Source organism: Anopheles bellator, chromosome 2 (genome assembly GCF_943735745.2).
Source record: "Anopheles bellator chromosome 2, idAnoBellAS_SP24_06.2, whole genome shotgun sequence".
Classification (NCBI taxonomy): domain Eukaryota; kingdom Metazoa; phylum Arthropoda; class Insecta; order Diptera; family Culicidae; genus Anopheles; species Anopheles bellator.
Window position 1 is genome coordinate 18199688 of NC_071286.1, and position 14469 is coordinate 18214156.

At 47.2% G+C, this 14469-nt stretch overlaps 6 protein-coding genes across 6 annotated transcripts in view; 3 read left to right on the plus strand and 3 right to left on the minus strand.

The window, feature by feature from the left end:
• Positions 1-550: 550 nt before the first annotated feature.
• On the minus strand, positions 551-2280 carry LOC131211229 (eukaryotic initiation factor 4A-III). Its single transcript, XM_058204631.1, has 2 exons — positions 1779-2280; positions 551-1698 (listed from the first exon to the last, which is right to left on the minus strand). The coding sequence occupies exons 1-2, from the start codon at positions 1912-1914 to the stop codon at positions 632-634; spliced, it is 1203 nt and encodes a 400-aa protein (XP_058060614.1). The 5' UTR covers positions 1915-2280; the 3' UTR covers positions 551-631.
• LOC131211230 (transmembrane protein 192-like) lies at positions 2174-4514 on the plus strand. The gene is made up of 5 exons (XM_058204632.1): positions 2174-2594; positions 2653-2774; positions 3134-3266; positions 3342-3621; positions 3683-4514. Exons 1-5 carry the CDS (start codon positions 2559-2561, stop codon positions 3907-3909), a joined length of 798 nt encoding a protein of 265 aa, XP_058060615.1. The 5' UTR covers positions 2174-2558; the 3' UTR covers positions 3910-4514.
• Positions 4515-4646: 132 nt separating this feature from the next.
• Positions 4647-5878, minus strand: LOC131210750 (transmembrane protein 192-like). Its single transcript, XM_058204043.1, has 4 exons — positions 5697-5878; positions 5483-5618; positions 5112-5388; positions 4647-5046 (listed from the first exon to the last, which is right to left on the minus strand). The coding sequence occupies exons 1-4, from the start codon at positions 5876-5878 to the stop codon at positions 4757-4759; spliced, it is 885 nt and encodes a 294-aa protein (XP_058060026.1). The 3' UTR covers positions 4647-4756.
• A 192-nt stretch (positions 5879-6070) lies between these two features.
• LOC131209196 (uncharacterized) lies at positions 6071-7188 on the plus strand. Its single transcript, XM_058202201.1, has 2 exons — positions 6071-6185; positions 6262-7188. Exons 1-2 carry the CDS (start codon positions 6073-6075, stop codon positions 6920-6922), a joined length of 774 nt encoding a protein of 257 aa, XP_058058184.1. The 5' UTR covers positions 6071-6072; the 3' UTR covers positions 6923-7188.
• LOC131209195 (uncharacterized) lies at positions 7144-10010 on the minus strand. Its single transcript, XM_058202200.1, has 3 exons — positions 8340-10010; positions 8030-8268; positions 7144-7943 (listed from the first exon to the last, which is right to left on the minus strand). The coding sequence occupies exons 1-3, from the start codon at positions 10008-10010 to the stop codon at positions 7445-7447; spliced, it is 2409 nt and encodes an 802-aa protein (XP_058058183.1). The 3' UTR covers positions 7144-7444.
• Positions 10011-13819: 3809 nt separating this feature from the next.
• LOC131212705 (uncharacterized) overlaps positions 13820-14469 on the plus strand; it is a 39396-nt gene continuing 38746 nt past the window's right edge. Inside the window, exon 1 of the mRNA XM_058206674.1 lies at positions 13820-14297. Coding sequence (XP_058062657.1) covers positions 14096-14297 — 202 coding nt within the window. The 5' untranslated portion in view covers positions 13820-14095. The remainder of the gene's footprint in view (positions 14298-14469) is intronic.

Below are 14469 nucleotides of genomic sequence, written 5' to 3' on the forward strand. Positions count from 1 at the left end.
CGCGGAACCGAAAGGGTCACCAAGGCGAGTGCGTGTGAGCAACTTGGGTCCTTTTTATATTTTGCCTATCCTATCTCACCGAGACACAAAAAAGCAACGAAGCAGAAGGAGCGCGAACGCCCTTGAATTTGTTGGCAGAAATTCGATTCGGATTTGGCCTGCCCAACAATCTATTTCCAAGCAACACGCAACACGACAAATTTATCCTTATTCACGCGAACCGAAACTGGTCGTGGGCTACTGCGTCTGCTGATATCGTACAGCTGCTTTGCTGCGTGCACCGTGGAAACGTCAAAAGTGCGATATATTTTTGCTTTACTCTCGGAGAGAAAAGAGAAGAGCTCCGAGAGCCGTCGCCGTGGACACAAGAAAAAGGATTGTTTCGGATCTGAGTTTACTTCCGCCATAATCATCCGTTAGGAGTTAGGTGAAATTTAATTAAATTTACTAACTGAACGATGATAAACAATTTCAATATTTCAATATTACAAGGAGTTTGATTTGATATTTACTAAACGAAAAACTATGCACCAGAAGGTACGTCTCTGAGTTTGTAAGTTTTATTTAGAGTCCACACTTCCGTACATAATTAATGTATATGCTTTTACCAAATGCCATCAGAGCCATTTGCCTAGATTAAATCTGCCACATTCATAGGCATCTCATCGATCTGGGTCGAGTAGTACTGTTCAATGTCACGCAAGATTCTGATGTCATCCGATTTTACGAAATTGATCGCCACACCCTTCCGGCCGAAGCGTCCGGAACGACCGATACGGTGAATGTACAATTCACGGTTGTTTGGCAAATCGTAGTTGATGACCAGCGAAACCTGCTGCACGTCGATACCACGAGCCCAAACGTCGGTTGTGATAAGTACCCGGCTTTGGCCGGATCGGAACTCCTTCATGATCTCGTCACGCTCCTTCTGCGGCATGTCGCCGTGCATCGAGCTAACCGTAAAGTTGGCCTCGCGCATTTTCTCCGTCAACCAGTCTACCTTGCGCTTGGTGTTGCAAAAAATGACCGCCTGTGTTATGGTCAGCGTATCGTACAGGTCACACAGCGTATCGAACTTCCACTCCTCACGCTCGACGGCCACGAAAAACTGCTTGATGCCTTCGAGTGTCAATTCATCGCGCTTGACGAGGATGCGTATCGGATCCGTCATGAACTTTGAAGTCATTTCGAGGATTTCGTGCGGTAGGGTGGCCGAAATTAGGACAACCTGCGTGGCTGGCGGCAAATACCGGTAAACATCGTAGATTTGCTCCTTGAAGCCCTTATTCAGCATTTCGTCTGCCTCATCGAGCACCAGCATTTTGATGGATCTGGTTCGCAGCACGCGCCGTTTGATCATGTCAAACACGCGCCCAGGAGTTCCGCTGACCACGTGCTGGCCGTAGTCCAGCTTTCTAATGTCCTCCCCCAAATTGGTGCCACCGATGCAGGCGTGGCACTGGATGTTCATGAAATCTCCCAGCGCCAAAATGACTTTCTGGATCTGTACCGCGAGCTCGCGCGTCGGCGACAGGCAGAGCACCTGTGTTTCTCGCAGCGTCGTGTCCATCGACTGCAGGATGGAAATCGAAAATGTAGCCGTTTTACCCGTTCCGGACTGTGCCTGGGCGATAACATCGCGTCCCTTTACGATGGGCTGAATGCTCCGCTGCTGGATTGCCGATGGTTTCTCGAAACCTAAAAGCAGAAGAACAAGCGACTGGCTGAGGACGTGTTCGCTGCAAAGAGAAATCGCCACTTTCTAGTAGGCCCCTTACCGTACGCGTAAATACCCCGCAGTAGCTCTTCCCGCAGACCCATTGAGTTGAAGGTGGGCAGAACCTCGACATCCTCGCTCGTTTCAAACTCCACATTCGACAAATCCTCATTTGCCGGTACTCTTCTTCCCGCCATGGTGCACGGATAGGTGGTGCAATGGAATAAGCGATTGTTGCTGAAACACCTTTCGACCGGTAAATTTCACTCCAAACTTATCCTCTACAACCCGACGAAGAAGCGGAGCGTGTTTGATGGCGACTTTTCACTGTTTGACAGCACTGCGCTTGTTTGGTGCAAACGAAAAAAATGGCCACTGACAGTCGACATATTGTGAGTCGACATTGAGTGTTTGCTACTCATCTCACTCTCACCTCATGAGTCACGGTCGCATCGTTCTGCGTAACATTTTGTTTTCCTAATTCTAAGCAAAAGGAAACCATTTGCAGAAAGTTTTCCCAAAAGCCGCTCTATTATTTGCACTGCTTTTTTATTCTATATCACAGTAAACCGCACGCGTACAGTGGTTCGCTGGCCGACGAGGCGTCTTTTGTTTCCATTCGTTTGCTTATCAGCTGTGCTTGGTTTGACTTGGTTGTGTGTTGCTTGCGTTGTTGTCTACGCTTCGAAAATCGCGTCGCAGTTCGTCTATTCGTCATTCGCCGTCATCGGGAATCTATTTTTTATTCTCTGTTGTGAGTTGCCGCTTTGAATGTAGTATGTGCGTAGTTCTCCAACACAATTAGCCCGCGGAAGGTTTGAGAATCGTCCCGCGACATAGCATGGTCAGTCTGCTTCGAAACTTTACATCAAGCTCGGTAAGTGTGTAACCCCTTCCGAAGAGGCAACCGTGTTTTCTGCATCTCCATCTTCAAGGGCGGACGATTCTTTGATGATTCATCAAGAATGGACGACAGTAGACAACAAATGCACGAGCCGATCCTGGCGGCAGAGGAAAACGACGAGTTTCGACCGCTTCGCACGGTGCAACCGTTCAGGTGAGATCACGACGACGTTCGATGGGGCGCGATTCTTATCAAGCGCCTCGGCTGCATGTGTTGAAAGTAAGTCCAGCTACTTTGGCAATGGACGATGAACCGGCAATGGACGGGTCCCGTGATAATTGATTGCTAAGCCGGAATCAAATTATCCGATCCGGGCGGTGCTGACTGTTCAGCTATCAGCTTGAAAACGAAACAGCGTAACCCGTATACCAATTATTCAAAAGGAATGCGATGAAGTTCCAGCTTACGGGTGCCCCTTTAATCTAATTAAAGGCTGCTTTAATGTATAATGTATTTAATGTTGAACAATTTATTTTCTCTACTTTCATCCTCAACTGTGCAACAACAATTAGCTTTCATCTCCTGGTGTCAAGTATCATCTCTTTAACTGGCATTGTGCTTGCGGCCACATGGGACGATAATCGACGATGCGAGGCGTACTTTATAATGCTCTACCTCCGTGCAGCATTTTGGATCATTTCCTACGTAAGCTCTTAAAATCCGTCACCACAAGAAGTAGCGTCGCAACTTCACGCTCCTATTCCTTCGCACTCACAACAGCTGGTCGACAACTGGGTAAAGCATCACCACGAAAAGTTGCGCCTCGCCGGATATCACGATTTCCACCGTGCCACCGAACAACATCGGACCATACCGTTGCAGATCGTGTCGTTGTGGAATACCTTCCTGCTGGCAATTCAAACCCTCATCCAGCACTACTACGGCGATGCATTCGGAGAAAAGTGCATTGTGGTTGGCTTGCTGTCACCAATCGTGTATATAGCAGCATTCTCAAGCCTTGAAACAATGGTCCTTTGCGTCGTCAATGGATCCTACATTGGTAAGAAAATATGGGCGCTTTTCGTCATCTTCGAATGTATTTTAATTACGTTCCTCTTCAGCCAAAGTGCGACGATTTAATCGCACCGCTTCGCCACCGGATGCTCTCCAGGACAATCGTGGATTTACCGGTGGTTCCCTCGGCTTGACACAGCGCGGTCTCAGCACGGCCGAGCTGCTGGAGAAGCAAGCTGACCTTATCAAGTATCTGAAGGATCACAACTTGAAGCTAAACCAAAAGATAATGCAAATGAACGCTCAAGTCCGGACCATTACCTACCCCGGATAAGCGGAATATTCCAACGTTGCCTTCAATCGATTTACTTAACTAAATCGCAGGAAATAAGGATAAAGGAATTTAGTAAGCAAAGAGGTAAAATGGAGTTGAAATTGAAGAAGTACAATGTCAATCGTTGGATAGACTTCACTCGTGGCCAGGTTCTAGCATCATGATTAAGATTGAAGAGACATGCAACTGAAATAGCGTGGCCCGCGTTTACATTAGAATGGAAACCCATCGGACTGATTGACTGCAGCTGCTGTTAGTTCAGGGGCATGCAGAAAACATTTCATTGCGATTGCTACCGAATTTTCCTAGAGTGCAACCCGTCATATGTTCAAGATATCGAAGAGTTGATCACAGATATCTTTACCGTTTCGTTTTGGTTTGTTCTCATTATTTATCATTCCTTTGGAAATTTTTTTTAGCAAGTTCAAAATTAATTGCATATTTTCTGTACAAAGAAACGTGGGTGTAAAGTGCTAGATGACGAGTGAAAAAGGTTAACGTTATACTAGCAGCAATCGATTTTCTAAATTGTAAAAATTGGAAAGTTATCGAACGATTCCTTTTGGAAACAGTGATAATAAAGAGTCATGTAGAGAATGGCGCCATATGGAAAGTATTTTACACTTAATTTTAACTTTTCAGAGTTCAATGTTGGAATACCCAATATCTTCACCACCAAATAAACTAGAACACAAAGGCCAACGGGCATCAACAGTGCAGATCCATCTTTTTGCAGAACATTTATTCAACAGGACGAAAGTATGTACTTGTACATAGTAAGAATGCTTGAGAATTACAACATAAATTTTCAAATATTTACACATTTAATACGCCAAACCCCTCTATGTTATCCTCCGATTAGAGACTGCTCAGCAAGCGAATAGTTCACGGATTGGTTGGCAACAATTTCCAGTTTGTCACGTGCTTCCCGAATTTTAACACGAAGCTTTGCATTTTCACTCTTTTGTTTTTTTATCATAACCGATTGCAGTTGGATGAACTCCTTCGTATCGGTCACGCTTTTGAAGCTTTCGTTAACACTGTAATCGTCGTTGGGAACAATGTCCATACTTAGTGTATCGGACTTTTGCAATACATCCGGCGAAGGTCGAGTTTGGTTGAACACAAGCACATGAACTGTGGAGGAAATCCTTTAGTTGCCTAAACACTCACTGTTTCCGATTTTTGAATGCATCACTTACCGATGTAGGAAAGCTGTATCGGCACAATGATGAGGCTTTCGAGTAAGGTGAGGGATGCAACGAACAGCACAGACGAGAATCCTTCGATGAAGCACCGCCCCAGGAACGGCCCGCGGTACGCTTGGCTCATGGCTGTGTGCACCGTCAGAAGCACCGCGTTGGAGACAGTAACTAGCTGCAGACTCGCCTTCTTGTGGCGATGAACCTTCCGGGCGAACGTATGATGACCGCTCCGCTTGAGACATTGATGGCGGCTTTTGCTGTACAAGTGGATCAGCTTCGAAAAAAGAGAAAGGATGTTATCCATAAACTTGAACTCCAGGAGCAGCGCGGTCAATGACTTCGTTGCTCATTAGATTTCAAATGCTTACGTAAATTATTGCCCAATAAACTCCTCGCAGATATAGTAGCATGTAGTAGTACAGGCAGACGGTGTCAGCATCACATTGCTGCAGTGTGTAGATCGCCGAGATGACCGTGAGAGCAAGGGTCACGAACAGGTGGATGCTGAGTGTTGAGTACGTTGGGAGCAAACGTGTTAAGGACAACAGAGAAATGATTGGAAGCGATCTCGAGGCTGCTTACCAAGCGCTGCTCACGGTGTAAAGTTTGTCGAATTGAATCGCATCGTCCGGCTCGGTGTTGCTGGTCGAATGGAACAGCGATTGGTTGGCGGGAGCCGTTCTGTCAGCAACGCTCGTCGAAGCGACCGCAAATGATTTGAACAGAAAGGATGAAATGCCACGCGGTAGGAACGAAGTCGACATTTTTCCGACACCCTGTGCAATGCAAGGCCAACAAATTACTGAAAAGAAGTGGACCCCTTCTGGGACACCTTTACGGCGAAAGTGGATCTTTTGCAATGTGTGTGACATAACCCGTTCGATGTGTGCAATTTGGTTGCTTCTTTCCTTTTACATTCGCTTTTATCAAGCCGCAGTTATCTCTGGCAAGCCGCAGGATGTCGACACCGTGCGAAAGTTTTCCTCAATCTAACTCCAAACTGTACTCGACATCAGCCATGAACAAAAAATATTCCCGATTTCGGCCAGTGTTGGTTATTTTTATGTTCAGGTTAGTGTGCACCTCCTTTGCATTCGAAGATTTAAAACATCTATTCTAACCACGGATTTATCATGCCCGCCCACAGTGTCCATCTGGTGTTCGCCATGGCGATCGTTGGGATTGGGCTAGCTGGCTCTATCCTGGACTGGCCATCATCGGACGGTGATACATCGGGCCCGTATTTTTACGTCATTTATCTGCGGGTCTTATATTGGCTGCTTGCGTACGTGATCCATGCACGCAGCAAACGCGAGTTCGGTAAGCTGGTGGAGGCAGATTTTGATCGATACCGCACCTTCAGTGTGTATCGCAAAGCCCCTCTTCAGATCGTCACCATTTGGAACGTGATCCTGTTGACGGTACAGAACCAGGTACGGTTGTTGGTTCCGTACGATCAGCTTCCAAAGCGATCGGAAGACACCAACGCTTCCCACAAATCAGAGGGAATCCAGCTTAATCCAGCGATCACACCGCAAGTTTTTGTGACCGTCGTATGTGCCTTGGAGCTGCTCGTGCTACTGTGCTTCTATGTGCCGCTAGTGCGGACACTGATCGAAGTCAGGAGCGCCGATGGGCAGCACAAGGACACGGATCTGCGGTACCGTCGCATGACGGACACGGAACTTGCGGAGCAACCGATTGATTGGCAGCTGGACCGGCACGCTGAACTCATCAAGCAGCTTCGCAATGAGTACGAACAGTTGCAACGGGAAGCAAAATTGTACGGTGTCGATGGTTCCTGTTAGTCTTGCCGCGATTGCTCATCAGTGTTTAAGGTCCTAGTGTAGAATTGTAACTAGAAAACCCGAAACTGCGCACCATGATCGGGTTTGACTGTGCCAGAGCGCGACGAATAAGTTCGAGTACTTGAAGCTTCGATAGTAGCTGCCGTTTTCTCGACTAAGAGAAACGCGGGACGAATTAAAAGTCGCAATTGTTGGAATGCAATCATGTGTTTTCTGGTGTTCTTCATTAAATGTGTGTAGCTTGCACATGTTCCGTGACCTTCAGAGCTAACATAAAATTATCTACTATGGAACTCACCTATAAGAAGGGAGATAGGTTTTACAAAGACCACACAATCCGGAAGAACTGCAAGACGCAGTCGAAAGCAACTAAAGCAATAACTTAATCCTACCATTATGCAGTCGCTTTCGGTACGCTACATTTGATTGTGCAGTTGTTTGTATTGTTTTTATGGTTGACTTCAACGTCCTCTGGCCTAGCGTTGTGCGGTTCGCAGCGATGAACAATTCTATGGTCATCTTCTAGACGTCGGACAGACTCAGCACTTCGCTGTCGCACGCTTTGTAACTGTGCTTAGCAGTCGAATCGAACGAATAGCTGCTCAATTTGCTACCGTTGCCGTTATTACGTCGTTTTTCAGCCGTCCGTTGTTTCCGGCTGGGTCCACACGTTCGGCTGTGGCCACTCGAGCTGGTGGCTGTACAGCTGGTCGACGGTGAGTCGCACTTCTTGCTAGTATCGCCTCCACCAGTCGAGGTGGACGGTTTCAGCTGCAGCAGTTTCGATAATTTATCGGGTTTTCGGAGAAGACCGTTGTCTGGGTCGCGATTCAAACTGGAGCACCGGTGGGCCACGTGGCCTAACCGAGGTCCCCATTGTGGCGGTCCTTCAAGCAACAATGGAGCCGCCTTGACGCGCTGCCGCATCAGCTCCATGTTAATAGCGTGTTCCTCCTGGCGCAAACGTTGCTCGGCTCGCCTTGTGGCGAGTCGCAAGTTCAGCTCTTCTTGGTGTGTATGACTGTGGATGATCAGCAAAAAGTTTTGGGTCAGTCATTTGGACTTCATGGATCAGCAGCGGCCATCTCCGGAAACAAAAAAACCTACTCCAGATTGAGGTTTTGGAATGCTTGCGACTTTTTAACTCCCCACCGGAAGCGTGGAGCCAACTTTTTATCGGCCGTCGCTTCGTCCAGTTCCAGTTCACGCAGCTTCTTCCGACACCACTCTGTACGTAAAGTTGCGGCCAGGTTAGGCCGATTCACCGGGTATATCGGGGATGGTGTGTCGCCGGACCCACGGTTGTTTTCCGTACTGCAGCTCGAGTTACTGATAGGATACGGTATCTGAAAAAATTGTAAAAGAACACGTTTTGAAACGCCGTTTCAAATGGCACCCCAGGCGAAAGTGAACTCACCCCGTTCGGGTCGGAAACGGAAGCAAAATATTCTGCACACTTTTCCTCTATGCTTTTCCGCCGTTTGCCAGACTTGCGTAGTTTTCGCTTACGTTTCGACTTCTTCCCTCCACTGGATTCAGGCCGTTCTTTGGCCACGTCTTCATTGGTGGTACCGAAGTGGCGAGAGAGGCAGTTCTTACGTTCTGTCCGTTCTCGTCGGGCCATCGAGGGTGGAAGCTGAGCCTGACGGAGCATCTCCTCCGCACGGAGCCGCTTGTTGAGGTGCCGAAAGTACTCGTCCTCCCAGGCCTTGGTGTAGAAGTAGTTACTGAACAGCTTCTTAGGGCATGGTTTAGCTTTGAACGGGCGCGCCCCACGCGATTGTAGCCCCTCTAGACCACCCGTCAATCCCGTTCCGAGCAGGGCGGGCGATGAGAGACTTCGGCTGAGGCAGCGACTGTGTTCCCGATTCAAGCGCTCCGAAAACTGAAACGGTTTCATCTGCGATTGGAGTTCGATTTCCGAATTGAGTTTCGCAAGCCTATTCCGATACTCCTGGTCAGCCATTATGGTGTCGAAGAGTGGTATGCGAGAGGTGATCGGTACCGGGTGAGCCCGGAACTGAGTCTTCGTGGTCGACTCCGGTAACGTTTCGCGGGACGGAAATGCGTTCTTGCTGCTAAGCAGCAGTTCCTGCACCGTCCGTTGCTCTTCCTCGCGCTGGGTCATTTTGTACGGCTGCGGCACGGTAATGTTCGCGAGGTTCCGAATAGGACTGGCGGACTTGCAGCGCAGGTTACGCTTCACGTATCGATCGTATCGCTCCATAAAGTCCGAATTGATAGGTGTGGCGCAAGACGACGCATTCTTGGTGGTAGCCGACGTGGTCGCACTTTCGTCCGGATCGGATACGTAGGGCGTCCCAGAACGGTACCGTCTGCTACTCTCTCCCAATTCATTGCCTAGGTTGTCCTCCTTGTTGCTGTCGATACGCACAGACTTGGCGGATCCCTTCCGCGGCACACCGGAGGGTTTGCTGCCAGCTTCGGCCATATCGACCACCGTGGGAGGCGACTTGCTCCATGAGTGCAAGGAATCTCCATCTTCGGTGCCCTGGTCGCTGCGTTCCTTCTCCCTTGTCCCAACGCCTCCACCATCTTCACCTTTGCGATCAGTACCGGCTATTGGATCAGCAGCAGTACCATTGTAACAATAATTCTCCAGTTCCTCTGACTCACTCCTTTTGTTGGTGTCATGGTGGGTGCGGAAACTATTCTTAACATCCATTTCGGTCGTGAAGCAGATTGATTTCAGCTCTCGTTGCTTCTTCTTGAGCGTGTTCAATCGGCAGTAGAACTCCTCACGCGGTAGGTGCAGCAAATCATTGTAATCCGGAATACTGTCGTAGAACTGTACCATCGTTTGGAAGTTGTCCGCTTCCTTGCGCAGCTGGTGCGTCAAGGAGCAACAGCGTGTGCGACGATAGTTTCCATTCCGAGCCAGTGGACACTTGGATGTTGCCTTCTTTCGCGTAATCGTACCCATGGCGTCTTGGGCGCGCGGGTCCTGCAGACCCCGATCGAGACTGCACTGCGGCACCAGAAAGGATGGATTAGGTCGCTTGCTCGAAGGGCTGAGAGGCTTCTTGATGCACGAGTTCACAAACACCGACCGACCGTGCCCGGACATGGTCGCTGGCTTTCGTTCCACGGTTCCTGCTCCTGTTCTGCTACAAAGTGTTGCAGCGGGTCGAGTATTGCATCGTGTCGTTTTAAGGTTATAGCACTCCGCTCAGTGCTCGTGGAGCCACCTGATGACCTGAAAATAAATGTGTCTCGGTAACGCGGACAAGTTTCGACGCGACTAATCCTTTTACCCGTTGGCTTCCTTTCACAGGCACGTGAATTCTTAGCTCTCTCTCAGCTCAACTAGCTGGCACAGGAATTTTCCACGATGGCAATAAAAAACGCGTTTGTTTGTTGTGTTGGCCCGTGCGCCATGGTTACCAACAGCAGCTACTAACCATTCGATGCATCCACTTTGGCCGGAAGCTTCGACCCTGGCCGGTAACCTGGTGGCGGTACCAGATTTTAGTAGGTGGAGTCAAAAGTTGTTGGTTGCAGCAGTTACCCACGGGTTCCACAAGCGAGACCCTCGTGGAGGGAATTACGCTGCATCACGGTTTGTATTTATCGGTCGCTCTTTGTTGTGTTAAAATAAGCTAAACGCGATTCTTTGTTTGCCATTGGAACATCTGGAATTTCTCATCGTATCTAGCTAAGCGTGTTACGTCAGATTCGCTCATATATCCTATAAATACCGTCCCTGGTCGAGAACGTTAGAAGGTATTATAATGGAAGTGGCATGATCGTTAAAGCGTTCAAAATGTTTATTTCCAGCGATAAACTTTAGCCCTAAATGAAAAGCACTTTGTTAGTTATATTATTTTAGATAAAGGAAAGCATATTCTAATTAGTTTCATTGTTAGACGGCTGTATAGGTATATTAAAAAAATTGGAAATTAGGAACAGGAGGAGCAACAGTTATGATCAACAGATCATCTCTGCAGTACGCGACAACAAGTTAAAACAGAGGGTTTGTGTTCACCTTTTACTACCGGTAGAATGGCGCCCATTACTGTTTTTATTCCCCTTCATTTGTTAATAGTAATTATGGTAATAAAGCGATAACTGCTTCCGCATAAGAGCGATAAGATCGAACGGAGTCGGCCCAAATGACTAAAAGAGGTAATCAATGCAAACATTCCATCATTTTCCCACGATGAGTCCCTCGTTCATCGGCACCACTTCCACTTGACTTATTAGATATTATATTCGTAAGCGATTAATAATAATGAAAACAATAATACTGATAAAAAGCAGAAAAAGAAATTTAGCTATTAAACATTTGAACAATATGTTCTGAGTGTATCTTCTATTTGAATTGCTCTTTTGAGACGTTCAATGTTAGTTTAAGGTTCTAAGAGCAAAATTATGCATCCTGTGCATGGCATTCGACGTAGTCTCGTAGTCTGTAGATGCAGACTCCTAGCCAAGGCCAATTAAAAAAAGAACGGTATTTTACCATCGGCATGCTTTGATACATCCATCCAAAGGAAAAATCAATCAAAACGGAACAAGGTTTTCAAGAGCATGTAGCTATCCATGTACTTTTCGATTCAAGGAATTCTGAGGATTGGGTGAAAGAGTAAAATATTAATGATCCCAAAATACTTTATTAGATGATGATGATTTATCGTTGTACGAAATTATTAATGAAACTGACAAAAACATGAATTAAATTTTTAGCGTGAAAATCCACGGAGAAAATAACGAAATAATTGACCATAAATTAATTATTTATTAGGTGTAGCAATTAATTCGTGTGGTTGTACAATAGATGGCATTACTCACTTTTTTTATAATATATGTGTTTGATAGCTACTGTCATTACGCATCTAACGCAGTATAGATTGTTTGGTCAAAGTGTTAACAAGACCTGTTTCGAGCATTTGAACATGTCAAGTTTTGTTCCTGGTAAAGCGTTTTTGCGGGGAGTACTTTGCACGGCATTACTGCTTGCACGGCAGCGAAAAGGGATTCTTGTACCGAATCGCCACTGATGATGAAAGGGGGAGTCATTACAAGAATCCTAAATGCAAAAAGGCCTGGTGAACCATATCTTTCGAAACCAAAGCGAAATTTTCACTTTGCAACGGTTATGATGTGCATATGATGGGATATGAAAGGTGTGGTGTAGTGTGAGCTTTCAGAACCTAATGAAATTATTGAAGGACAATCCCATGAACAACAATAAATGCATTTGAAGCAATGCTTTGGCCATAAAACGACGAGAATGGGGAAAATGGACAGGATAAGCTGAATCTCGAAAATGTCGGATGGGAACTAAGCCCGGTCCAGACGCTACGATAATCGCTACGATAATTGTTGCTCAGATACATCGTGGCGATGCATCGTTGCGTCTGCATAGCGAAATTGCACAAATTTTTGCAAATGTGTGGGTGTGTTGCACTGTTTATTTTATTAGTTTATTTTATAGTTTATTAAAAAAACCATTTTATTTAACATTTCATATAGTTTTTTTCTTGGCACGTTCTATTTTTCGCATTTTAACCAAAACGCACAATGCCAAGCCAAACCAACACAGTGTTTCTTCCATGGATGTTTCTATAACACTGAGATCTGCGATTGCAAATCGTTATGAAAAATCGTAGCGTGTGGACGCTCCACAGTTCGCTACGATACATCGTAGCGATGCATCGTAGCGTGTGGACCGGGTTTTAACCCCCCGGCTGTATTCAGCAGTATTTTTAGTACTTTTTCCGTTTCATGAGTAACGATTTGGCAGCACAGCGGTTGACTTCCTACGAAAGTATTGAAAATTGGGTCTCTGAGGGGATCGCTCCTACAGATGAGAAGTTCTATCGACATGGAATCGAGGAACTACCTAAAAGATGGGAGAAAGTATTAGCTAAGGACGGACAATACTTTCATTGAGGTAGTCATACGGTTTTTTGCTGTAGTTAGGTCACAAATGTCGAATTAAAACCGCACGAATTAATTGCTACACCCAATACTTTTACTACTTACATGATCTTTTTTTTTCTTATTGTGTGATCATGAACAGCTGATCTGGCTCGTTTGCCGAACGTTTCCGAAGTCGGTGAGTTCGTAAAAACAGAGACCGGGAACGCAGAAAACCAGAGACCAGGAACGCAAAGTCCGGTTCGAAAAGCTCAGTGGGTCAGAAAGTACAGAAAAAAATCAGAAAATTTGAAACATTCGAGCGTGCGGTTGTGTTTCGTTGCGCGCTGTTGGTAATATTTTCGAGGACGTTCAGTCAATTGATTTTCACCGTTTTGCCGGCGTCGGACGTGTTTGTGAGAGATACATAATTTCCCGTGTAGGTCGATTTTATTTCTATCTGTGGCTACCCTTTAACGGCTGCATGTAAATGCCGCGTATGCTAGCCCATGTGTGTGCAGTGACCAGTGTGCCTGTGCGTGCTTCATTCCCGTCATTCGATTGCGATCATCCCCAATTGCACGGTCTGTGACCGTTATTCGGTTGGCCACTTGCCTGGCCGAGTCCTTAGGCACGGAAAAATACCCGATCGCCCGTGGATTCAATCAAAACAAAGTGCAAAGCGTTGAAGAACAACAAAACAGAACGAGCGCGCGATAGAAACCAGCGAAAACCGTGTGCGGGTGTGTGGTCGGAGTGTTCGTGCATCTTTCGTGAAGCTCCAAAAAAGGGCCCGTGCTGTGTCTGTTATTCACGCGAGCGGTAAAAGTGTCAAAAAGGGTTGTCAAATGCTGCGGTGGTGTGTGTCTCGTCTTGTTACGAACGCAAAGTGTGACGAAAAGTAGGCGAACAGCGATTCTTGTGTTTACCGTGCGTGCGTTCGGTTCTCTATTACTTATTCGTGGAGCTACTGTTGTAATTGGGGTGGGCGGTGTGTGGGTTCGCACTCTTGTTGTTATCCCGCAACGCGTGACGCACGTATGTGGTGTGCGAAGGTGCGTAGTGTTTGTTGACGTCAACGTCGTCGTTGCGGTAGGTCCTCGGAGTCCTGCCACTGGTAAAAGGCGAACAAAGTGGCTTTCGTGGGGGTTGCTAAGGCAACATCCTTCCGTGTTCCCCAGTAACTGTGCTCCCCTCCGGTTGGCATCCCCCCCTTTGTGTTCCGCGTTGTCGCTGCATCCTGTAACCGTGGAAACCGCACAGGACGGTGCCGACGGTGGAGCGCTCACCATGAGCCTGAAGAAAGCCAGCCGCACCAAAAGCCTGTCGCTGAGCGGCGATGACTTTCCGTTGCGCCCGCCGGCCCCCAAACCGAAGGCTGCCTTCGCCCCGGCGAAACGGCCAGAGGATACGCTCAAGATCATGAAATACATAGACGACAACGTGATCGGCAAGGGGGTCGCCTTTCTGGGACCCTATGGACGGCGCAAAGGTACGTATCCTTGTGGAGCCTCGACTAGTGGGGAAGAGTTCTTTGTTTTGATTTACTATTGCATGATGGTGGCAACAACACGTCGGGCGAGCTTGGCACCAGCATTCCGAAGTACGACCGAAAGTGAATCTTCCGAGAAGCGGGTGGGCAAGCGAGAAGGATGTAGCCGTGC